Raw genomic sequence first — 24,325 nt, forward strand, 5'->3', positions numbered from 1 at the left:
AAGTGCTGTACATGAAAAAAAGAAAAAGAGACATAATAGGAAAAGTACATTACAGTGGCATAACAGTCATTAAATAATTAACAAACACAAATAATTAAAGAGAATAAAATTAATAATTAAAATGATAAGATAATAATAAAAAGATAAAAAATGAAAAATTAATGACAAAATGATTGATAAGAAAATGAAAGGAAAGTTGGACTAAAACTTAACTAATAATGTTTAGATGGCCCAGTCAAAGGCCACTCTAAACAAATAAGTTTTTAATCTTGATTTAAAGCAACTTAGGGTTTCAGCACTTTTACAGTTTTCTGGCAGTTTATTCCAGATTAGTGGAGCATAAGAACTAAAAGCTGCTTCTCCATGTTTAGTTCTGGTTCTGGTTCTGCAGAGTAGATTTGAGCCAGAAGACCTGAGAGGTCTGGGTGGTTGATCCACTGACAACAAGTCTGTAATGTATTTTGGTGATAAGCCATTCAGTGATTTATAGACTAACAGAAGTATTTTAAACTCTATTCTCTGAGCTACAGGGAACCAGTGTAGGGACTTTAGAACTGGGCCGATGTGCTCCACTTCCTTAGTTCTAGTGAGGACGTGGGCAGCAGCGTTCTGGATCAACTGCAGCTGTCTGATCGACTTTTTAGGCAGACCTGTGAAGACACCGTTGCAGTAATCAACTCTACTAAAGATAAACGCATGAATTAGTTTTTCAAGGTCCTGCTGAGACATTAGTCCTTTAATCCTGGAGATGTTCTTTAGGTGATCGAAGGCCGACCTTGTTACTGTCTTTATGTGCCTCTGAAGGTTCAGGTCTGAGTCCATCACTACACCCAGGTTTCGAGCCTGACTGCTGGTTTCTAGCTGTATTAAATGAAGCTGTGTGTTAACTTTTAAACGCTCTTCCTTTGGTCCAAAAATGTATTACTTCAGTTTTATTTTGATTCAACTGAAGAAAATTGTGACACATTCATGCATTAATTTCTTCTAAGCATTTACCAAGCGCTTGAATGGGTTCATAGTCACCTGGTGGCATTGTAATGTAGAGCTGAGCATTGTCTGCATAGTTATGATAACTTATGATGTTGTTTATTAAAATCTGAGTTAGGGGGAGCATCTAAATATTGAAAAGAAGGGGCCCTAAGATGGACCCTTGGGGAACGCCACATGTGATTTTTGTGCTCTCTGATGTAAAGTTACCTACTGACACAAAAAAGTCCCTGTCTTTCAAGTAGGATTTAAACCAATCGAGTGCTGTACCAGAAAGGCTGACCCGGTTTTCCAGGTGCTCTAATAAAATGGAGTGATCAACAGTGTCGAATGCTGCACTAAGGTCCAATAATACCAGCACTGTGGTTCTTCCACAGTCTGCATTTATACGGATGTCATTGAACACCTTGACAAGAGCAGTCTCTGTACTGTGGTGAGCAGGAAGCCTGACTGGAAGACATCGAAGTGGTTGGTCGTTGTTAGGAAGTTGTTTAACTGCTGAAACACAGCTTTTTCAATAATCTTACTGATGAAGGGGAGGTTTGATATAGGCCAGTAGTTCTGTAGTAGCAGCTTGTCCAAGTTGCTCTTTTTCAATAGCAGTTTCAATTGCTGTTTTTAGGGCCTGGGGAAAACACCTGACAAAAGGGATATGCTTATTATTTGAGTTAAATCAGACGTTATAACAGGCAAAGCTTTCTTAAGGAAAGCTGTGGGTAAAACATTTAACTGCTTTAACAGTAAAATGCTGTTTTCCTGCTGATTGGGTGGTGATAATCGGTTTTTTTCATGTAATTTATGACACATCCAGCATCAATTCTTAATCTGAATCATCAGGAGTAGCTCTTTAACTAAAGATGATTTCACTTAGACGTTAACGCGCTTTTACGCGGAGATGCAACAACATCTGCAGATAAACTCAGCCCCCCATCAGACCCGTTTTCACCCCCTTAACAACTCTGTGATTCTGTTTTTGAAACTCTCCTCCGGTTTTCAGCTCAGTGTTTTGGAAGAAATTAGCAGTTTGGATCCCTGCGGCTGCTCCGTCGGTCCACTCCCCCTCTGCGCGTCATTGCGCTACTCCTGGATCCTGTTGTGACATCAGCTGCTAATGGTGATAAATATGTGGGTGTAACACTGTCTCGCACTCAGCTCTCACCTCAGCCTTTCATCCATTAAGGAAGTCATATCCTCACAGTTGAAGCGGCGCAGTGCAGGACCCAAAGGTGAGTTTCTGTCTCTTCGCTGCTTCATCTTTACCTTTCAATTCATTTGACACGTTCATTTGATGTGTTCTTGATATCTGAGCCTAGGTATTTGAATTTTTTAGACTATCTTGTGTCAGCTGATCACCTCACTGTTTTGGTGTGTTTACGCCATTTTTGTAAAAAAAAGTTTGAAATGCTCCTTCACTTTTAACGTGAGGTATATGGTGTTTTATTTCGGACGAGGAAGTGGAACTGTACATAGTTTCACTCTTCAGGTGGAACCAGAAAGGCCGTGGCTATCGGCAAAGACATGCATCAGGTCAAAAGAATCTGGGTGTTGCAGGTGTTGGTGGGTGGAGATGAATCTCTACAGGCGTCAATTCAATTGGAATTATAGGATTTTACTAAGCAGAAGAAGAAAAAAAGAAACAAAATCCAGAATTTTCAGAACTGTAAAAACCTTCCCTGAAATTAATTTGGAATTAGATTTGTGTTCCCTTTAGTTATACAAGCAGGTCGAAAACCGATCATTCAGCTAAATTTGATTAAATTAATCCTCAAAGTTTGCCCAAAAATCAGAGAAGCCAAGAAGAACAGCAAAAGTTAAGGATTTACAGGTACATTTCACACAGGTTCTTTAAACAACAAAACTTATGGGCGTAATGAAGAAGATACAAAAGGCCAGAGCTCACTTAAATAAATAATGACAATTCATAAATGTTTTAGTACACAGCACAGCTAAAATGCTTTTGCATTAGCACAAGACAAGGCAAATAATTTCTCATTTTGTCAGAATACAACCACAGAAATCTAAGGATTTTATTGGAATTTTATTGTATAAACCAAAAGTACTAATGCTTTCTTGGCATTATAAATTGAAATATGAAAAATGTCTGTCTAAAAGAATTAATATTAGAGTATTTTTTAGTTTTTTTTAATATTTCTAATACATTACATTGGAAAACATTTTTTTGCATAATGAACTTTGTTGAGGAAGGGGGTATATGGTTGTACTTGGGACAACAGATGGAGGGTTTCATGCAGGATGCCATTACTACCAAAAAGCACCAATAATTGTGACATTGTGGTATTACTTTTCAAATTGAAGATGAGACTTTTTACATTTATGGCTGTTTTTGTGATGACATCAGAAGCTGTGGCATATTCTGTGGAAGAGAGGCATGGTTATTATTTTTACTATGTTCACTGGTGACTTTGTATATACTTTGGTTTATATTTGAAAATTTAAATTTTTTTAGAGCTTATTGAATAAACTCAGCAAAATCTTTAGTTGTTAGATAAGATTTTTTCTTGTGAAGAAATGATGTTTGGGTCTAACACTGACATTCTTTCAATGAGAGGATTTCAGGTGTATCTGCATCATAAAATAAACAGTTTCACTGCTTATGGAGGAAGAGTCTTTTGGGCTGCAAGGCACAGCAAGTCAGAACAACTTGTACTCCGACTTGGCAGAGGTTTAGGCCGGATGACCTTCCAGACGCAAACAAGAATCGAACTCAGGTCCCTAAGACGTGAACTAATGGTTTTAGTGCTTATAATGTATTAAAATCATCAAGTATGATAATGTTTGTTTAGTTTTACAAACTGAGATTCCGGCTTTAGACATTTCCTGTGATTTTGGCTGTTTTTTTGCTGTTTGACTTTGGATGAAAACAGTGACTTGTCTGTTATGGCTCTTAAAGGGCTCCTCACTTGGCATCACTTGGAGCCGTCAATCTTAATCCAATCTTGCAAAAATAATTTTTTTCTGTGTATTTTGTAAAAACCAGATTTTTTGTTACCTAACAAGTTAAATACACAGTCATCATTAACATTTTTGTCAAACCTTTAAATGAACAAACTGATAGAGCCACAAGTTCAGGTCTATTGTTGACCCTGCCCTGGTGAATATTTTGTTTTTGAATATTCTGCCCTCAGTCCTGTAGCCTCCAATATCATTTAAATACATCTCGACTGTTTCTTTTTCAGTTTTTGCTAATCTCCTCTCTTTTTTTCTCCAACACGTTTGTATTTCCTTCTGGTTCTGGAGCTCAGCTCTTGGTACTGGCACATTACTAAATAATATGGGCAAACTTCATAAAAAGTTAAACAAAGTACATAACCGGCTGCAACTTTATATCAGAATACATGTGTTTTCAAAAAAGCAAAAACGCATCAGTATTAAGAGAAAATGTAAAAACCTAATAGGTTTCACTAATAGTTTAATATCTTCTCAATAAATGAAATAAAGAAATTTCTCCAACTGAAAGATGCTACTCTGAGCAAACATCCTTTAAATTATGACCTCCAGGGTTTAGTTTACAACTTTTCATACCTGTAAGGTGTGTTTTATTGACACACTTCATCTGGTTGAGCTCTGCTTGTCTAAATTTACTGCATTTTGGTTTGTTTTCTGACTGGTTTTATTGTTTTTTATGGCAGTGCTTCGACTGAAGGATGTGCTTGTTGCCTTTTTTGCGTAATACTGTATCTTCCTTAATTTAGAAGAGGATTTTAACACCCAAAATCACATGGTAAACCAAAAAAAGGATGTTGCATAATTTACAGTTTCAGCACTACTCATAGATTTCTCTTATTTTTTTATCATTTACTTTCAATAGAGATCCACCTGGTTGCTATTAATCAGACCCCAATACATATTTAAGCTGTGAGTGAACAAAAACTCTTTTTGCTGGTCTATGTCATTTCACTTAAAGGCAGTAACCATGTTGAAACAAATATTACCACAGATACTTTGTGCAAAATTGAGAGTTCTTGTCTTGTTTGGTTTGTAGTACAACCCAAGTGCAGGTAAATACATAAGCAGAAGGGTGAAGTGAAATGATATTTCCTAAAAAACAAAAGACCTACAACTTGGCATGAAGAGCGTAAATAAAGAACTGGATAAAATGATGGACCAAAAGCCGAGCAACACAGCATTGGGACAGAAGCAGTGTAATAGAACCAGCAAGGAACAATGACAACTAGACAGCTTAAATGCAGAGGGAAAGTGAGGATAACGCATGCCAAGCAGGTGAGAGTAATCAGGTGAGACCAGTGAAGGAATAGGGTGCAGAGGGAGGAGAGAAAATGAACAGCAGCAGGCAGAGAGAAATACAGGGGAGAAAGCTAACACATAATCATCCAAAATGAACCTAATGAATAACGAATGAATTAAAATGGCAGCAACTAGACAAAATAAATGGAGGAGAAACAGAGATATATAAAAATCAAGACTCCAACCCCCAACACCTGAGGATCTTGACAATTTTTTGTTTGATCTCATTGTTTTTCACATTAAAACACAACTGAATAAAAATACTTGCAAAACCTAAATGTTTAAAAGCATTCTGAGACCTACTCTTTCATCATCATTAGTTAATAATGTACTAAAAGATACCACACACAAGATGAGAAAATGTATCCAGTAGTCAGTCCATCTGAACATTTCCAAGCTCCTTTTAAGAAAACAATGGGATAAAATTGGTTTAGAAATATGAAAATGTAAAAACATAGAGCAAATATTAAGATACCTCACAAACTAAAGTATTTTCTTTAATTTTCTCTATCCAGATGAGCAACACAAACCTAAACAGTGACACAGCTACTCTTCACACTGATGGCATCCCTCAGGACATGCTCGTGAAGGTATGTTTTTCTTAAAAAGGAAATTTTCTACAGTTAGCAACAAATGATTAATGTGGTAAACACTTAATGCTAAAAATATCTGTGTGGGAATTTAGTTTACCTTGAACTTCTTTTCTTAGCATGTTAGCATGCTAACAGTCTGTAATGTCTTTGTAAAGTAAGGCTTTACACACACGCATTCACTTTTGGAATACCAGCCTTGAAATTTGGAGAATCTTTAAGTAGCATCATAATCCAATATGCATGTTGTGTTTAGGGTGTAAAAGATTTGAGTTATACTTAATTTCTCTCCAAATCTGCATTTCAATTTCTAAGAAAGACAAAATGCCCAAAATTTAAAAGCTTTCTGCTGACATTCAGAATAAAAAAAAGCTGAAAAATGACAGAAGTCAATTTAATTAGTTTTCTCAAAATTCTATGTATTTGCTTCCGTTTTTATGCCAAACGAGATGGCAGCTATTATAAACAAGACAAGATTATATTATTTGTCTTGTAGATCGCATTTTGTCGCACTAATGATAAATGTTACTGTTTTTTAAACAATTATCATTGCAAATATTAGGATACAGTACAACTTTATTTAAAAAGCACTTTAAAAACAACACTGTTGACCAAAGTGCTGTACATCGATAAAACTAATAAAATAAATGTATGCTTAGCAGATCTAGCATAAATACAATCATTCTAGAATCACTTAATAAAACATAAAACAATATAAAACAAACTAATAAAAATACTTATATTAATAAAATAAAAGAGTAAAAGAATAAGAGGCAACAGCTCAAACTGAGTTAAAAGCCAAGGAGAAAAAAATTGTTTTAAGAAAGGAGGACTTAAAAACAACAAGTGAGTTTGGCTGTCTAATTTGCAATGGCAGCCTGTTCCACAATTTGGGGGCACCAACTGAAAAGGCTCTCATCTTCTTTTTTGGCTTTGGGACAACCAACAGTTACTGATCAACCAAGCTGAGAGAGTGTGAGGGAACATACATTTGAATCAGGTCGGACAGATACTGGGGGGCAAGATCATGTAAACACTGTAAACACAAAATAAAGAATCAATACGCAAACGAACTGGAAGCCAGTGGAGAGATTCCAAAAGAGGAGTGATATGTTCATGTTTCCTTGTACCAGTTAAAAGGCGAGCAACAGCATTTTCAACCAGCTGAAGTCGATTAATTAAAGACAGGCTCAGCACAACATAAAGACCATTGCCATAATCTAACAGAGTCGTAATAAAAGCATGAATTAAAATCTCAAAATGATGCCGTGAAGGAAATGGTTTGACTTTGGCCAGTTTCCTCAGATGATAAAAACTGGACTTAATTACGGACTTAATCTGTGCATCAAGTTTAAAATCACTGTCCAGTCTCACACCCAGGTTTGTTGCTGTCTGGGTCAGATATTCTGTTAAAGGAACCAGAACAGTATGGGATTTAAAAACGTCAATGGGCTTAAAAAACAACACCTCAGTCTTTTGTTTGTTAAAGTGCAAAACATTCCAGAAAATGATTCACAGAGTACTGTTTTCCTTGTTTCAGTGGCATATAAATTTTCATCAGCATAGAAATGAAAGGCAATACCATATTTCCGGAGGATTGAACCAAGAGGAAGTAAGTAGAAGGAGAAGAGAAGAGGGCCAAGTATGGAGCTGTGGATAACCCCAATAATCAGCCCACATATAAGGGGCACTACTGAAAACTCAACTGAACCAACTCGAACACAAAAACTTCTCTCAGTTAAATTGGAACTGAACCACTCAAGAGCAACACCATGAATTCGCACCCAGTTCTCCAGGCGAGATAAAAGGATCTGATGAGACACTGTGTCGAGCGCTGCAGTTAGATCCAACAGCATTTAAATAACAATGGCCAGAATCTGTGGCCAAGAGAATATCATTAAAAATCCTCAACAGTGCTTATTATTATGTTAGGCTTTAAAACCAGATTGGAATGGTTCAAGAAGGTTGTGCTCAGTAAAATATAAAATCAACTGATTATAAACAATTTTCTCCAGGATTTTACTCCTGGCTTTGACCAGATCCCAGGGGATGTTGGAGACATAGAGTCCGAGTGGACCATGTTCTCCGCATCTATTGTCGATGCTGCTGCCCGTAGCTGTGGCCGTAAGGTCTGCGGTGCCTGTCGCGGCGGCAATCCCCGAATCCGGTGGTGGACACCGGCAGTAAGGGATGCTGTCAAGCTGAAGAAGGAGTCCTATTGGCTGTGGTTGGCTTGTGGGACTCCCGAGGCGCCTGACGGGTATCGTGAGGCCAAGCGTGCTGTGGCCCGGGCTGTGGCAGAGGCAAAAACTCAGGCCTGGGAGGAGTTCGGTGAGGCCATAGAGAAGGCTGAGGTGACTTCATCACCCAGGCTGAAGTCACCGAGGTGGTTAAAAAGCTCCGCGGTGGCAAGGCTTCGGGGGTGGATGAGATCTGCCCTGAGTACCTTAAATCTCTGTGTTAGGGTTTTTAAAACTTTTGTATTGTTCTGAGAAAAGTTCTGAGAAAGTGCTAGACGCACCAGTAGTCATCGATGTCTCGGTTATAAATAGAAAATCCAATCCACGGGAAGTGAAAAAATCCTTTAGAATAAATGTCTTGCTGGCTAGGGATCTCCAGAGCTGCTTTAACAAGAACGGGAGCCAGGGTCTTATCTATCCGAGTAGCCTGGTCTAGCCGCCACAAGTTGGAAGGATTCACCCCACCCCATAGAGACGAAGAGAGGGGAGGCATCGGGCTGGTTGCCCCTCATCCAAACCAACCACAGGAATCAAGGAGGAACAGATTGGATCCAAAGAGCACCATGAGATGCAACAATGATGTGTAGTCCTAAATTCTCCAGGGAGATCTACCAGAGAACATGCCAAACAGGCTTTCAGTCTCACCAGCCAGCCACTGCATTTCCAACACCATCTGCGCACAGGTGGAGCTGGGGTGCGGCACAAGTAGGCCAATATATCATGTAGAAACTGAGGGCAAAAGTTTCTTGGCTTTCCTGCACAATCGGACCCAAGTTGAAAGACCAGGTCGGTGATTAAAGAGTGCTTGGCGATTATACACCAACCAGGAGTTGGCACTTAGAACAATAGGTGTAAATAGCAACAAAAATACAGCTAAAGTTTGCAAAGGCCAACAAGCCAGAAACATCGGCGGAGCCATCTTATGTACTATACTATTTAAAGCAGTTTTTAAATCCAAGTCCTTGTTATAGCAGACTAAATTGATAGAAGAACTAATACAGACTTTCTTTGACTCGGTCATATTTCAGTCTTCCTCTCTGTGACCGTGGTCACGTTGTGGGAATAAAGACTCATGCTGTTTTGGGAACTCAGTATTTCTGCCGTGAGGAGGTTCCTTAAGATTAAGATTAAGAAACTTCAGTCTGGATCATATGATGGCATTTTACTTTCAGTCATGCCTTTATTTCCTTTATTTGAGTAGGGATTATTCCCAGTTTTCAGCCACATGAACTGAATGTATCAGGATTAAACTGGATCAAAGAGGAGTTTATTTTCAGAAACATCCTGGAGTCATCGAATAATCGAATAATTCACAACTATAAATATCAGAAATGAGATTCAAATATGTGGAAAATCAAAACATATTCCAAATATTTGCCCTGATGACAAATATGTGGAATATGTGTGTTCAGGGTGATGTTGGCTGTAAATTAATTTAAGATAAAATGTTCTGCTTTATATTGTAAATTTTTGTCTATTATTTAATTCTCTATTTTATTTGTTTAATTTTATTTAATTCCTTTAATTTATTTATATGTGTGTAAGAAATAAATAAATAAATAAGAAATAAACTAATAAAACAGGTAAGTGGATGGTCTGTGGAAGAGAAAGCGGAATAGAGACAGTCCAGAAAAAAAACTCTTAAACATCAGTTCATTGAATATTTTGTGTTTTTTGACATACCAATTTGGTTATTTTATCATAGATCCAGTAGCATATTCTGTTATGTTTTAAAATTCTGAGTGATTTTCTGACATTAAATCATCTTTTAATATTGAACCTACTGGTGCCAGGGTGGGGGTACACAGTAAACCTCATCTCGCCTCACGTCCTCTGGATTTAAATTAGGATCCAACATGTAGAGATTCGAGAGGGAATCGGACGGTGCTCCAGGATCTGGGCAAACACACCTCTGGAAAATTACTGGAGCTCGCAGATCTTAAGCAAACACATGAGTGGTGGATGTTCATGCTAGGATCTGATCCTATAACAAGAATCCTAAAGACAGAGGAAACTCTTTAAAGCTGTTCAAATATCATCAAAAAGTTTATTTCAGGTTGGTTAAGTTCTTAAGAAGGCTCCAGTTTAGGCCATCACAAGGATTACACAACCTGAATTTCAATTTCTGTCTGGTGGTTGTCCACTATTTCCTCCTTTTGTTGTCATGACAACACTGACAATCTTTCTTCATGCATGTTATAATCTGTCCTTGGCTTTATTTTGCTAATTCATAACATTCATCCTGTGCAGTGGCAGCAGACCTGTTGAAATCTATCCGAAGTAAAGCAGACACTTGTCAAGGCTTCAAATGCCAACTAAAACACTCACCATTATACACATGAGACATGGACCCTGTGTGGAAACCTCGAAGTGTGTCTCAAAATGTGCGTCATCCAAAAAAAAGTAGAATGTAATTGTTAAATGGAGACAAAAGGAAATGTGAGAACATTAGTAAAAAAAACAGCATCATAAAGACCAATAAATACAACAGAGTTAGGGGTAATACTGTGGAGAAGTTTCAAGTAGTGTCAGGTTTTAAAACAACGTCCAACATTCACAGAGCTCTTTTCAATTTGAACTGACAGACCAGGTAAGGACAAGAAGCCAAGAAGCCCATGATAATTCTGGAGGAGCTGCAGAGATCCACAGCTCAGGTGGAAGAAACTGTCAAGAGGACAGCTTTAAATCCTGCACTCAACAAATCTGGCCTTTATGGAAGAGTGGCAAAAACATCTGGTGTTCTGGTCAGACGAAACTAAAACTGAACTCTTTGGCCTACATGCAAGATGCTACACATGTTGGAAAATACTGCAGGTAATGTTTTACTTCAGCAAGAACAGCTGATTGGAATGGAGCTTAATAGAGTGCAAGAAAAAACTGTCCATATTTAGTATCCAGCATGGATGCATGCATCTAGGTTACAGGGGTCTGCAACTTGCTGCTCTGGAGCCACATCTGGCTCCTTAAGCCCTCCATTATGATTCTTAATAACGTTGGCAAAAAATTCCATTATGTAATATCTGCAAAGAACATCCTCAACTGAATAACACTAAAGGTACAAAGAGTTGTTTCTTTGCCATGTTTTTCCTGTTCCTTCAAGACTGGATTCTCAAGTTCTTTACACCTGCTGGTTTCTTCTTCTTTTATCGTCCATCTCTCCAGTTTGTCCCAAAAGATATGTGATTAAAGTGTTGCTTATGTGATTTATAAGGAACAAATTCTGTCTGCCAGCTAAGGAAATGTATTATAGGTCATCAGGTTGTTTCTTGTCCTTATTTCAGTTTTTACTGTAGTGATGTAGTCAGTCAGGCTTTCCCTGCCATGTTAGGACAGATTCAATGTGGCTGGATAGTAGCTGTGGAGTCCCACAGCTGCAGGAACAGATAATAATCTTCCTTTGAGATTAAAGCATAATTAAGCTAAGTTTATTCTTTTTTTCACCTCAGTCCCATCTTCAGTGCTAGATGTTCACAGATGCAGGCTGTGTCTAAACGGACAGGTTTATTACAAGTGAACCGGGTGATTTTCCAGCAATGACGGATACAATAAAAACAGGAAGAGACAAGCAAATTGTTGCTTCCATCTCTAGAGGATTGTTACTTAACTGAACCAACCAGGCCCTCTTGCTGAACATGCCATCTCTGAAGTATGTCACTAAAAGCTCAGACAGTTGAACTTCTTCTGGACAAAGACTGCAGGAAAATAGACAAACTGTTAACTAAAAGGTTGTACATACTAAACAAGTTCCATAAAATTATACTAGAATATCTGCATAAATCATACAGTAATATTAGAATATTTTTGATTTTCAGCTAAACTAACGTCGGGTCTCTGCAAAAAGTAAAAACGAAACAAACTTCTGGTCCTTCTTCTACAGTAACAATAAATGTGTAAGGAACTAACTTAATTGATTCAAAATCATGTTTCTCAAAAAACATTGAAAGGGATTTGGATATTCCTCTCTTTGCCTTCAGAACTGCTTTAGTTCCTCATGGCGTAGATTTATCAAGATGTCAGAAATATTCCTCAGATTTGTGTCCAAATTGACATGATAGCAACATGCAGTGACTTCAGATTTATCAGCTCCACATCCAAGCGACACATTTGCTGTTCCACCACATCCCCAAAGGTGCTTGGGATCTGGTGACTTTTGAGGCCACTGGAGAACAGTGACTTCGTCATGTCCAAGAAACCAGTTTGAGATGATTCATGCTTTGTGACATGGTGCATAATACTGCTGGAAATAGCCATCAGAAGATGGGTCTACTGTTGTCATAAAGGGATGGACATGGTCAGCCAAAGCTCTGTGACATTTAAGTTATGTTCATTTAGCATTAATGGGCCTTAGATTTTCCAGGAAAACATCATGAATCATTGATACAAGGCATGATGAATTCTGCTGTTTAGGCCAAAATGTGATTCTACCATCAAAATGCCGAAATAAAGACTCATCTGGCCAAGCAGCGTTTCCAATTTAGTACTGTCCAATTTTGGCGAGCCTGTATAAACTGTAGCTTCAGTGTACAGCTGACAGTAAAGGCACCAGGTGTGGTCTTGTGCTGTTGTAGTTTGCCTGGTTCAAGCTTTGACATTCAGAGATGATATTAGGCAGACCTTGATTGTTATTAAACGGTATATGAACCAGTCTGAATATTCTTCTAGATATTTTCTCTTTTTTTGGGCCATTCTCGTTCAATCCAAGAGGTGGTTGAACATCAATATTTCAGTAGATCAGCTGTTTTTGGTCCTTGTCTGGCAGGAAGTCATTTAACCTTTGTCAGGTACATCTTGAACAGATGTACCTGATAAAGTAGCCAGTGTGTTTTTGCTGCCTTTAAGAATACTGTACATCTTTTCGAAGGCATTTTGCCTGCCTGCAGTCCCCCTCACCTGTCCCATAGAATTTAGACACCAATAATTTGATGACAAAGTCAACCCTTTACTGTTGGACACCTTAAGTCGTGTTTGCAAGATGAATGGAGAAAAACAACACCTGTAACTTTTCTTGGCCTGGTATCTACAATGCCAGAACATTCCAGATGAGACAAAATATGACATACTTTGGATTCATTCTGTTTGCAATGGGATGAAAGTCAAAATACATACACAAATCATTGTTCTTTTTTTGCTTTTTGCATTTCATCTTTCCTTTGAGAAGTGTCAAACTTGAGAAGCTCTTGAATTAAACTTTTTAGGGTTAGGGTTGTAATTCCTTCCTGAGAAATAAAAACAAAAAGTGTCCTGTAGAGTCATCATCCTTAAATTGAACCTCTTAAGTCCCAAGGGGTTTCTTTGAAGTTTGTGCTTGAAATAACATGTCCAAATCTAATTGAATTATTCCTAGAAATTACATACTCTACAAAAAGTATGAAATAATCATTATGTTAATAATTGTGTTTTTCAAATGTGAGTGATGAGTGATATTTCCGGTCTTTGCTGTAACAAAACTTATATTGTAAGATCTCTGCTTTCAGCAGACATAGAATCACCTTTGGTTGCAGTCACAGCTGAAGGTCTTTTAGAGTATGAGTACTTTCTTTGCAAAACAGCTCAAGCTCAGTCAGACTGGATGGAGAGCATCTGTCAACATCTGTTTTCAGGTCTTGCCACATATTCTTAATTAGATTCTAGATTTAGATCCTAGATTTAGATTTAGACTGGGCCATTCTAACACACGAATGTGCTTCTATCTAAACCATGGATGGATGTGTTCAGGGTGATGTTGACTGCAGGTTTTGTTTAATGTGTCCCCTGCAATGCATCGGGCAAACTGGAAATAGGCCTTCTTCTTAAAGTTACCATGAGCATCATGGCCAATTCTCCTAATAAGGCTTTCCTTGGAGATCCTGTTTGTGCACTAATCTACTGTATTAACATCTGAAGCCTTGACAGAACAGCTGGATTTATACTTAAACTAAACTACCAATTAGACATCTGGAGGCATTTGGTCTGGATTTTCTTAGGTGTATCAAATGTAAAAGAGGCTGAATATAGACGCACAACACATTTTTTTAAATGATATTTGTAACAAACAATGCATCATTTTCCTCCCCCTTCACAATTAAACATTCTGTTAGTCTGTCACATTAAATCCCAATAAATGTATAGATGTTTGTGGTTGTAACAGGGCAAAATGTGAAAATATTCAAAATACTTCTGCAATCCATAGTATTTTACAGATTACATGAGAATGTCTCTTTTCTGTACTGGTATCTACTTTACGAATGGCTGTTATAATTCTGAGAACACCAAAGTTCTTCAGTAATACAAAGCATTATTCAGATGTTTTGACTCAAGCTGCAAAAGCAAGAAAAAACACTAATTTTGAATTTCTTTATGGTCTCATAAAACCTTTATAGATCATTTGTTAATTTCACCCAATGAATAAATCTTTTTTAAAGTGACATGCCCCCTCTAAATGCCATAAACATAAATAATTTTCTTTGTATCTCTGCGTCATCAGGATGTTTTGTTGGGATCAAATGGTAGCACCCAAAGCTTTATAACCACCCAGCACATACTGTAATAAAAAATCACAAGATTGTTTTTTTTTTTTTTACAGTTAGCTGCTCTGGAGCATGCGGACAATGCCAGGGTGGAATGACATGAGCAATGACTTCACAGAAGCAATTGTCGCTGCCCATGATTCTTTGACAGAATAATTAAAGAATATTGTATTTCTCCTAAATTTCGGTTTACTTGTTCACTGCAGCCTTAATGTGAACAACCTAAATGATCACTGTTAACTCCACATGCTGAGTTGGATCGTTTCTAAAGCAGCACTCGTCTGCCACCTGGTAGATCTGCCTCATTTTTTTCTTTAACACTAACTTATTCTCATATATTGGTATTTATATTATTTACTCACTGGTTATGTAATAATGAATTTAGTTAATATCATGTGTGACACAGGGTCTAATGGCTTGTCTGCATCTCTGTGCAGGTGGGGAAGTACTTGGAGCCTTTCTCTCTTTCTCTGGAGAAGCTGCAGGAGGTTTCTGCTCAGCTCCAAAAAGATATGATCCGAGGACTGGGGAAACACACACATCACAGGGCGTCTGTCAAGATGCTGCCCACCTTCGTAAGAGCAACACCGGACGGGACAGGTACAACTTTTAATTTCAGTCAGAGTTTCTTCTCAGTTCAGTTTCCCTGACTTTACCTTTCACTCTAAGCCACAGAAGGCAAGGGCTGAAAAGCTGGCTTTGGAAAAGGCTTCACATGTGGTACCAGAAAAGAAAAACAGAAAGAGAAAGGAAGGAAGGAAGGAAGGAAGGAAGACAGTAGGAGGGTGTATTACACTTGCAAAGAACGACGGTAGACGGAGGAGAAGAGGTAGAACATAAGGAATGAAGAAGGATATAGAGACAAAGACTGAAGTAAGGAAAGATTGAAAAAAGAAAGCAATAAAAAAGGATTTACACAAGAAAAAAAGGAAGGGCAGTGAGAGGCACCATATTTAGGGCTTATTCACACCAGGAAAGTCCTTCGACCTTCTTGTTCAGACGGGACCAAAAGCAGACTTTATTTTTTTTAGTCTGGTGCGGTTTGCTTTCACACTGTACTTTTTGCAAGTGAACTGTAACTTGTAAACAAAGCCACACTTGTGACAATTGTTGCTCCAATTGGACAGAAATGACCAGGGTGGGGTAGAGCACATATCCAGAAATGGAGGAATTATTTTGTTTAATGTGTCTCGTGCCTTGAGATAACTGTGGCAGTTTTTTCACTAACACAGCATTTTTCGGTAGATCGCTTGAATCCCCTCTTCTTTTTTTCTCGCTAAACATGCTGAACACAACTGAATTCATGTGCATCTTTTCTAGCAGTTGGGTTATGTGAGCATCTTGCCAAATATTGAGGAGGCACAGTGTCTCGTCACTGCTCCAAGTCTATCCACGGCTAATAGTTGTATCATCTATTCAGTAGTAGCGTGGGCAACACTGAGTGGCAAAGGTTTGAAGGAAAAGTTTCAAAAAGCCATGCCATTACCTGTATGTTTGTTCCTGCAGAGAAAGGAGACTTTCTGGCTTTAGATTTGGGTGGAACAAACTTCCGGGTGCTTCACGTCAGAGTGATGGAAGAGGAGCAGAAAGTGCTGAAAATGGACAGTCAGATTTGTGCCATCCCTCAGGAAATCATGCTGGGAACCGGAGAACAGGTTTGACTCTCTGAACAAAAGAGAAACTCAAAGTGCTGTGAGCAAGGCAAAACCTAGACATACAAAAAAAACAGACATTGGATAATACAGATCAAAATAGTCCTTTGGCATTAAATGTTCAACTATAGTAAAATAAATCTGCAACGAGAGAAAGTCAGACAAAGGGATGAGAACAAGACCTGCATCTTGAGAGTAGACAGTTCTTGTGAGGTGGTAAACAATAATGGATCTCTGAACTAGGATGGAGATCGGCTATTGAGGGTTTTATATGTCGTGAGAAATTTCTACTGATTTTCTTACTTTACATAGGGATACTATGTAAAGTAAGAAATTATCTTTTCTGTCACTCCTGTGGCAAGCCTGTAAAATAGTGCAGATAAATAAGACTGGGTGTCATCAGCAAAGCAATGAAAACTAATATTTCCTGATGATGTCTTTCAAAGCCAGCGTGTAAAGGTACAATAAAAAAAACTGGACCGAGCTTGGAACCTTGTGGAACACCATACGTACAGTAATTCTGCTCAAGATAGAGGATTCATTATGGATGGGGACATTCTGAAGAGGTATTCAAAGTAACAAATATCAGAATGGGGTCTGATGCAGTTCCAGAAGATTTTGGCTTCAGCTTGGCTATTAATTTAGGATTGAAATAAGAGATGTCTTCAAATCTGTAAAAGATGGGTTAAATAGAAAACTGAAGTGATAAAATAAAGTGATTTCTAAATTAAAATTTATATTTTATAACAGATAAACTTGACAAAATGTTTTAAGTTTTCTCTCATTACCTTTATTTAATTCAGTCGTTTAAATGTTCTTGGACTTCAAGCCTGAAAAATACAACTTTTTGATCATATAGCATTTCTATTCCACAAAAAATGTTTTAAGACTAATACATACTCCCCAAGAACAACATTATTTATTCTTTCACCGTAGATTGCAAAAAAAGAACAAAATTCTTTCTAGCCAGGACATTTCATACTCCACAAGAACTAAAGTGGTGAATTCCTGGGAAGTCCTCATAGGTCTTTCCTGCTGCAACCCACAATTTTCATAATTCTCAAATACCAAACAAGAAAAAAGACCTGCCCAGAGTGTGTGTCAAGAACAAGCTGCAGGAACTCCCAAACCAGGGCTGAGAGAGCAGAAGAAAGTTGTTTTGCTCTTGCAGCCCTGGGAGAAAGGTCACTTTTCGCTGCTGTGCTAAATATGTACTGGCATTTCAACATGTTTCTGTGGGCATGTATCCTTCCAGCTGTTTGACCACATCGCGGAGTGTCTTAGTGAATTCCTCGACTCTCAGAAGCTGAAACGACAAACTCTTCCACTGGGTTTCACCTTCTCTTTCCCCTGTGAACAGAAAGAAATTGACAAGGTCTTTATTCCCACACACCTAAAACTCAGTGGTCTGTCACTATTTTTCCATATGAAGACTGGTTCTACTGGTAATGTGACTTGTTTTTGATTTGTGTGAGCAGAGCATCCTGATCCACTGGACTAAAGGCTTCAACTGCTCTGGGGTGGAGGGAGAGGATGTGGTAAAGCTGCTGAAAGAGGCCATCCACAGGAGAGGGGTTGGTACTTAACGCTCACCAATCTCTACATATCCAAACTGTCATCAGTTCAGCGGATCTTCCAAATTGTTGGCTTAGTTTGCTGTTATTGTTCTCTTCTAAATGTCACTGGTTTAAAGCTTCTCTTCATAAAATAGGTCCCAGTTTAGCATAATGTATGTCATTTTCTGTATAGGACTACGACATCGGCACAGTTGCCATGGTGAACGACACAGTGGGTACGATGATGAGCTGTGGGTACTGGGACCGGAGCTGCGAGATTGGGATGATCATTGGTAAAGAACACATCTGAATAAAACATTGAAAAGGCCCCAGAGGTGTTCTCAAATGACACTGTGGATCTAATAAAAAAAAAAAAAAAAACAGACCAGAAGCCAAAAGAACATTAATGTTAAATTTGAAACAGAGTCCAATAATAATAATAATAATAATAATAATATCTCTACCAACTTTACACATCAAGAGACTGAATTGTTTGCCCATTATTCATATTAGATGGAGAGCATCTGTGAACATCAATTTACAAGTCTTTTTCAACCTTTGCTGTGTCCCTCACTATGCCTGTACCAAAGTTTCAACAGAACCTTAGATTCAGTTAAATGGATTTTATTCAGGGGTATCAGAGTTCTGAAGTCTGAATACATCACACTTCAGATTTCTATTGTTTTATTCGAATACCATGTATCTGTTTCTAAGTGCTAGAGGTGAAGGTGACTGGACTTCTTCTCTTGTTTCTTAAATACCCCTTATCCTAATGTGTAGAAATAAGTGTGTTTGTGTGAAGTGGCTGTATGTGAGTGCACGTTTGTTACCTGGAGGTGTGAGTTGAAAACAGTAGAAGGCCCTCAACAAACCCAACACCCCTTCGGAAGCCATAGGCCAGCAGAAGGGGCCCACCACTCCAGTACACGGACAACACCCCACCAACATGGGGACACCAGGGACAGATAAACTGCGTGTCATCAGCATAAGCAATGTAAATGTTTGAAGGAGAAGATAAAAAATAAACAGAAGAGGCCCTAAGACAGTGTAGTTCACTTCCTCATTGAAAGCTTTTTCTAAGTATCCTTTAACCCTTAAAATACAATAACTTATTATCTGACAGAAATAGATGACAGAAATCTGGTCTCAAATGATCACAAAGCAAAGATGAATACAAAGATAGTAATGGCAAAAATACCTAAAAAAATTTCCAAATAGGACACACATTGACCACAAATTAACAGACAATTACTAGAGACAAGCAAAACAAGCCAAATGAAACAAAGGGGACGATTCAACAAGGAAGATTGAAAAAAAAACAATGAAATATTATGATATTAACACCCACCCACACACAAAGTGCAAATCAAATGCAAAGAGACCAAGATAAAGAAAGAGAAAGTTGTCTGCCATAAACATCAGAATTAAAAAACAGTGCTCTCAGATATCTAATTCCTCTGTCTGTTGTACCACTCCTCCTCTTTGGCAGGAACGGGAACCAACGCCTGCTACATGGAGGAGATGAAGAACGTGAAGCGTGTGGAGGGTGAGGACGGACGGATGTGCATCAACACGGAGTGGGGCGGCTTCGGAGATGACGGCTCCCTTGGAGACATCCTGACGGAGTTTGACAAGGTGGTGGACAAGACTTCAATAAACCCCGGAGTCCACATGTAGGTTTTAGCTCTCACTCAAATAGATCTGGATAAGAATTAATAAGAGTATATTTACTGATGATTTTTGAAAGTTCTAGTATTCTTTAACTGAAACTGTTGAAAATTAAAGTTTTTATTAAATCTCGCATTTTTGACCAAAGTAAAAATTGCCAAATTTTAAGTTGCAAAACTCAACAAAAGAACTTAACATTTGTTAATTTGTACTTAAAGTTGAGAATGCAGCTTGTTTTGCTAATAGTTTTAGTTAATAATAATAGATTGGTCACTGAACACAACAAGTAGCTAATCTTACTGGTTTTGGAACTTGGAACTGGAATGCAGTTAAGTTGGATTCAAAGTAATTTCCAGATTCAAGTTTTAGCTCTAGAGGTAAATGGAGCACAGCCTAAGCAGCCTCCAGCACTTGTTCCTGGTTCACAGTGATCCAGCATCACACCTAAGATGCTTGTGCATACCTTTGAAATAAATACTTCTGAGGATCACTAATGTAAGACGAAGAATTAAGGCCATTGTAGATATTGTAAAAAAATAAAAGTAACGTGGCCAAGGAGAGGTTTCTGCCAGAAAACTCAGAAATTTCTAGATTAATTTAATCAAAAAGTCATACATTTGCAAGGAAAGAAAGAGATGTTGTTCTGATACATGAAAATAACCCGAATGTGTCACTTACACTTTGGAAAATATCCAGATGGACAGGTCATACATTTACCACTTAAATTTCCAAGGGGTTCTGGGATTATTTGATGCAAATGTCTGACATTATAATTCAGAAAACTTTCAGAAAAGTATTTTTTCTTGCAAAGTTCTGACTCTAAAACTCAGGATAACCTAGTTTTAATATCATAAATGTATGCCTTTAGTCATGGAAAAATATTATTATTTCTTTCAAATTATGAAGTTTTTTGTTCTAAATATGCAAAATTAATCTAGAAAATAGTGTTTTGCCATAAAGTTGCTTCTCCATGGCTATATAAGTTTAAAAAAAAACATTTTTATCTACAATCATCCTAATACTTTGTTGTACTTATGTCATCTCAACTTGTACCATAGTTGAACCATGTAACATAATGTTGGAATGTTCATCGTTTGGCCACCAGAGGGCAGTAGACTACAGAAACTGGGTGAGATGTTTTTCTTCCTGTCCTGACGATGTGTTGTCCTACAGCTTTGAGAAGATGATCAGTGGGATGTATTTGGGGGAAGTCGTTCGGCTGGTGCTGATAAAGCTGACGGAGGAGAAGCTGCTATTTAAAGGAGAGGCGTCTGCGGCTCTGCTTACTCCAGGAAAGTTTGAGACAAGGTTCATCTCTGAGATTGAGGAGTAAGTGTCCTTTCAATTTTTCAGAGTCCTTATTAACCAGATTATTTTCTTATTAACCTCCCTGTAATGATTTATGACTGTGTGTGTTGTTTTCTCAGGCCGGAGAATGGTCTGGAAAATGCCAAACAGATTCTGACTAAACTGAATCTGAAGTGGGATTTGGTTGATGCCCGCGTGGTGCGATTTGTCTGTGACACCATCTCTTCACGCTCTGCTCGTCTCTGTGCTGCTGCCTTGGCAACCATTGCCAACCGCATTCGTCTCAACCGAGGGCTAGACTATCTGAAGACCACCGTAGGAGTTGATGGGACCGTGTACAGAAAACATCCAAAGTAAGAGACAAGGCAACATACTTGATTTGTTATCATCTCTTAAAGTGATCATCAACAGTTCTCCATGGCTTCTAAAACTTTTTGAATTTTTTTCTTTCCACTTTTGCTGCTTCTCATTGAGTTTTCTAATTTCATCACCTGATTATTTGGTATTTCTCAGAATATTGAGGAATCTTTCTTTAATGAAATCCAAAACATTCTGGCTTTAAAAAGAGTTACAGTTACTGAACATAATTTGAAGCTCAGGTTTTTAAGAAAAGGAAAATACCAGGAACGACCATGCACAGAAATGCATCATCATTCAGTTGCACTCAAAATGTTTCATTAACAGCTACATTATCTAGGTTTCCTGATAGCATAGATGATTATTAATATTAAGATGAACATGTCTTGTGGTGTTAGTGAAAATTATTGACATTTTGCTAATACAGTACATTAGTCTAAAATTCAACATAAATCTCCAATAGCATTTTTTTTCTTTTATTATCAGGATGAGAATTTCATCAAACAAATTTAGATTATTCATTTGTCACACTCATGATTCAAGCACCAGATGCTGGACGAATCTGGTGGCATCATCTGTCCACGTCATCTTAGGGCAGAACACAAAAAGCATCAGCTGACTTGTGTAGAGCCAAGCTGGCTAACGATGTACTTTTTAGTTTTATTTGTTTAAATGGTGAAGCAGCATTTTCACTAGCAGAGATTGTCCAGTACTGTGTGATGCATTTAATGAGACGCAAACTCTGATAAGTGCAGATAAACAATTTATTTTTGATCTGTTACAGTTTTATACATGTTGCAAAAATATAGTATAGGTTTAGGTTGGTGCTGGTGAGAAATGTGCCCACTTTTCAAGTTTTGAGTCTTTATGTTTTGATTAGAAACAGAAGGAAGAATAGGAAGCCTAGATTGACAAGCTCTGATGGATCAAGCATTTACTTGATGAATGCAAGCAGTCACAGGCATAAAGAGAGTCATTTACATCCTCTGCAGACTTAACCTTCCCTGAAGCAAGAGACTTCCTATGTTACGGTCACAGCAATTTTGAATCTCTAAACATCTTGTATCTCATTGGGTTCAGTTTCAGCAAAGAGCTCCAGGCAGCAGTGCGCCTCCTCGCCCCCAAATGCGACATCAAATTCCTTGTCTCGGAGGATGGCAGCGGGAAAGGCGCCGCAATGGTTACAGCTGTGGCTCAGCGGCTGGCTCTCCAGTCACGGCTGTTGGAGGACAGTGATGGCGAGGAGAATGGGGAAGATGAATGAGAGAAGCAGTTTAGGACATTTTAGGGCTACAAACAAATATTAACAATTTTAAAAACCTTGCAGTATTTTTATTTGCAAAAGTATTATGTGAAAAAACTCATTAGATGATTTTAATACTCCTTTAACAAATAAAATGTAGATATGTTTTTTCTTTATAACAAATGTCATGCCAAAGATTGTAATCTCAAGCATACCCTTTAAAATCTGTTAATGACAATACGAAAACATATCTGGAAACATTAACTGTGTGATAAAACTGTTGTGAGAACAAACAACCAACTGGGAGGACAGTGAGTACGGGGCAATATGTGCATAAGTTTGGGAATTTGAGATTTTCAGCAATAAAAGGGAAGATCTTGTTTTTTCTTTATAATTTTGCAATGTTATAATTTGCCTGATTTCTCCAACAACAAGCCTTTGTAGATTCACAAAATATGAACAAGATGGCGTGCACATGCCACTGACTTTCCTACAAATAAAACAATGAATTTGTCTAGAGTGACAACGGTCTCTCAAGTTATATCTCATTTTCCACAAGGGGTGGTTGAGAACTGGGAATCACTATAAAATATACATATGAGGCTTTCAATTATGTCAGACCTTGTTGGTCCCCATTTTGCTGCAAAAATAGCCCTGACCCATCACTCCTGACTCCTCTAGACCCCTGAAGATGGGCTGTGTCATCTGGCAGCAATGTTTTAGCAGAAGATCTTTTATATTTTGAAAGAAGTGAGGTGAAAGTGAATTGGAGGCAAAGCCCCAAACTCGTTGTGGTCCTTTAAACATTTTTGCATTGTGGTAGTAAGCATACTGGTCAAAAGTCTGGAGCCATCAGGGAACCATTTCAATTTCCCTGAATCAAATAGGCAGGTCCTTAAGGAGACCCTGTAGAACTTGACTGCGTGCTAGAGAGGCAATTCATCCATTTGATTCAGTTGTGTTGGACCTGGGGAGGAACCGCTTGTAAAGTAGAGGCACACCAGCCCTAGAGGGCATGAATTTGAGACCCCTGGTGTTGGGCAGAGTAGATATCCGTACCCTGGCAGGGATGATCAATGAATCAGAGGAGTGCTTGATAAGCTGTGTCATGTAAACATTTTACTTTGAAAAACATAGTTCTTCTTGACTTGTGTTACGTAGTGTGGTTTGCATTGATCTCCCTAAAAAAAACTGTTCGTTTAGTATCAACTCTGCAGGCCCTTTGCTAACAGATCAGGGCACCACTTGATCAGCAATAGTTAGCCAAGCAACTTTCAGTCTGTCAGGTATTGTCCTGCGAGTATCAGACCAATGTAGCATAGTATCATAGAACAATAAATAAAAGAGGGGATTCAAACTCTGGCGTTCGGTAACAGCAAGCCCTGTACACATATACAGAATAAACATGACTTTTCTCCTTTTGGGTTAATGCTATGCATTCTGGGATTCAGGGTTTTGTTGAAGCACCCCCTCCGAGAGGTCTTCGGCGTGTTCGTTTATTCACCGTAAGCTGAAAGAATTCACACCCATTGAAATAACACACTCAGACACCGTTGTATTGAAGTCAAAGTACCTGGCCCAGGGGAAGCTCTCATGTGACCTGACCACACACCGAGACGACTTCGGAGCTTCTCACTGGGCTCATTGCTTTTATTAAAACACATATGAAAATGGGCAGCGCCCTGTTTACAGTTTTTTCTCACATATAGTCACGTACAAACTTTTCCTGCCTACCATATTAGGACATGTTCCTGTCTCCCAGCTGCATCCCGTATCTACTGATATAAGAAGGGAGTACTTGGCCCGTTAATCTTTTCACATCCTTTTCCCACCCCTACAGTTCTTCAGTATTTTTCTGCTTCACCACACTCAAGGCCAGGTTTGTGCAATAACAATTGTGCAGGCCCCTAACACAGGTTATACATTTTATTTCCCACACTGGTTATGAACAT

General features: G+C 38.3%; 1 protein-coding gene across 1 annotated transcript; it reads left to right on the plus strand.

Moving 5' to 3' along the window:
• Positions 1 to 2,083: 2,083 nt before the first annotated feature.
• Positions 2,084 to 22,899, plus strand: LOC124875821 (hexokinase-2-like). The gene is made up of 11 exons (XM_047378202.1): positions 2,084 to 2,213; positions 5,769 to 5,843; positions 15,027 to 15,189; positions 16,096 to 16,244; positions 17,497 to 17,616; positions 17,720 to 17,815; positions 17,991 to 18,090; positions 19,287 to 19,470; positions 20,639 to 20,794; positions 20,893 to 21,126; positions 22,211 to 22,899. The coding sequence occupies exons 2-11, from the start codon at positions 5,769 to 5,771 to the stop codon at positions 22,392 to 22,394; spliced, it is 1,461 nt and encodes a 486-aa protein (XP_047234158.1). The 5' UTR covers positions 2,084 to 2,213; the 3' UTR covers positions 22,395 to 22,899.
• Positions 22,900 to 24,325: the final 1,426 nt, after the last annotated feature.

Source organism: Girardinichthys multiradiatus, chromosome 11 (genome assembly GCF_021462225.1).
Source record: "Girardinichthys multiradiatus isolate DD_20200921_A chromosome 11, DD_fGirMul_XY1, whole genome shotgun sequence".
Taxonomy (NCBI): domain Eukaryota; kingdom Metazoa; phylum Chordata; class Actinopteri; order Cyprinodontiformes; family Goodeidae; genus Girardinichthys; species Girardinichthys multiradiatus.

What these genes read in the sequence shown, in the direction of transcription:
- LOC124875821 (XM_047378202.1), top strand. Translation starts at nt 5,769, where the DNA reads ATGAGCAACACAAACCTAAACAGTGACACAGCTACTCTTCACACTGAT. An exon ending in AGCAACACCGGACGGGACAG is followed by an intron (nt 15,190 to 16,095) that starts GTACAACTTTTA and finishes TTGTTCCTGCAG; the next exon opens with AGAAAGGAGACTTTCTGGCT. An exon ending in TGCTGGGAACCGGAGAACAG is followed by an intron (nt 16,245 to 17,496) that starts GTTTGACTCTCT and finishes GTATCCTTCCAG; the next exon opens with CTGTTTGACCACATCGCGGA.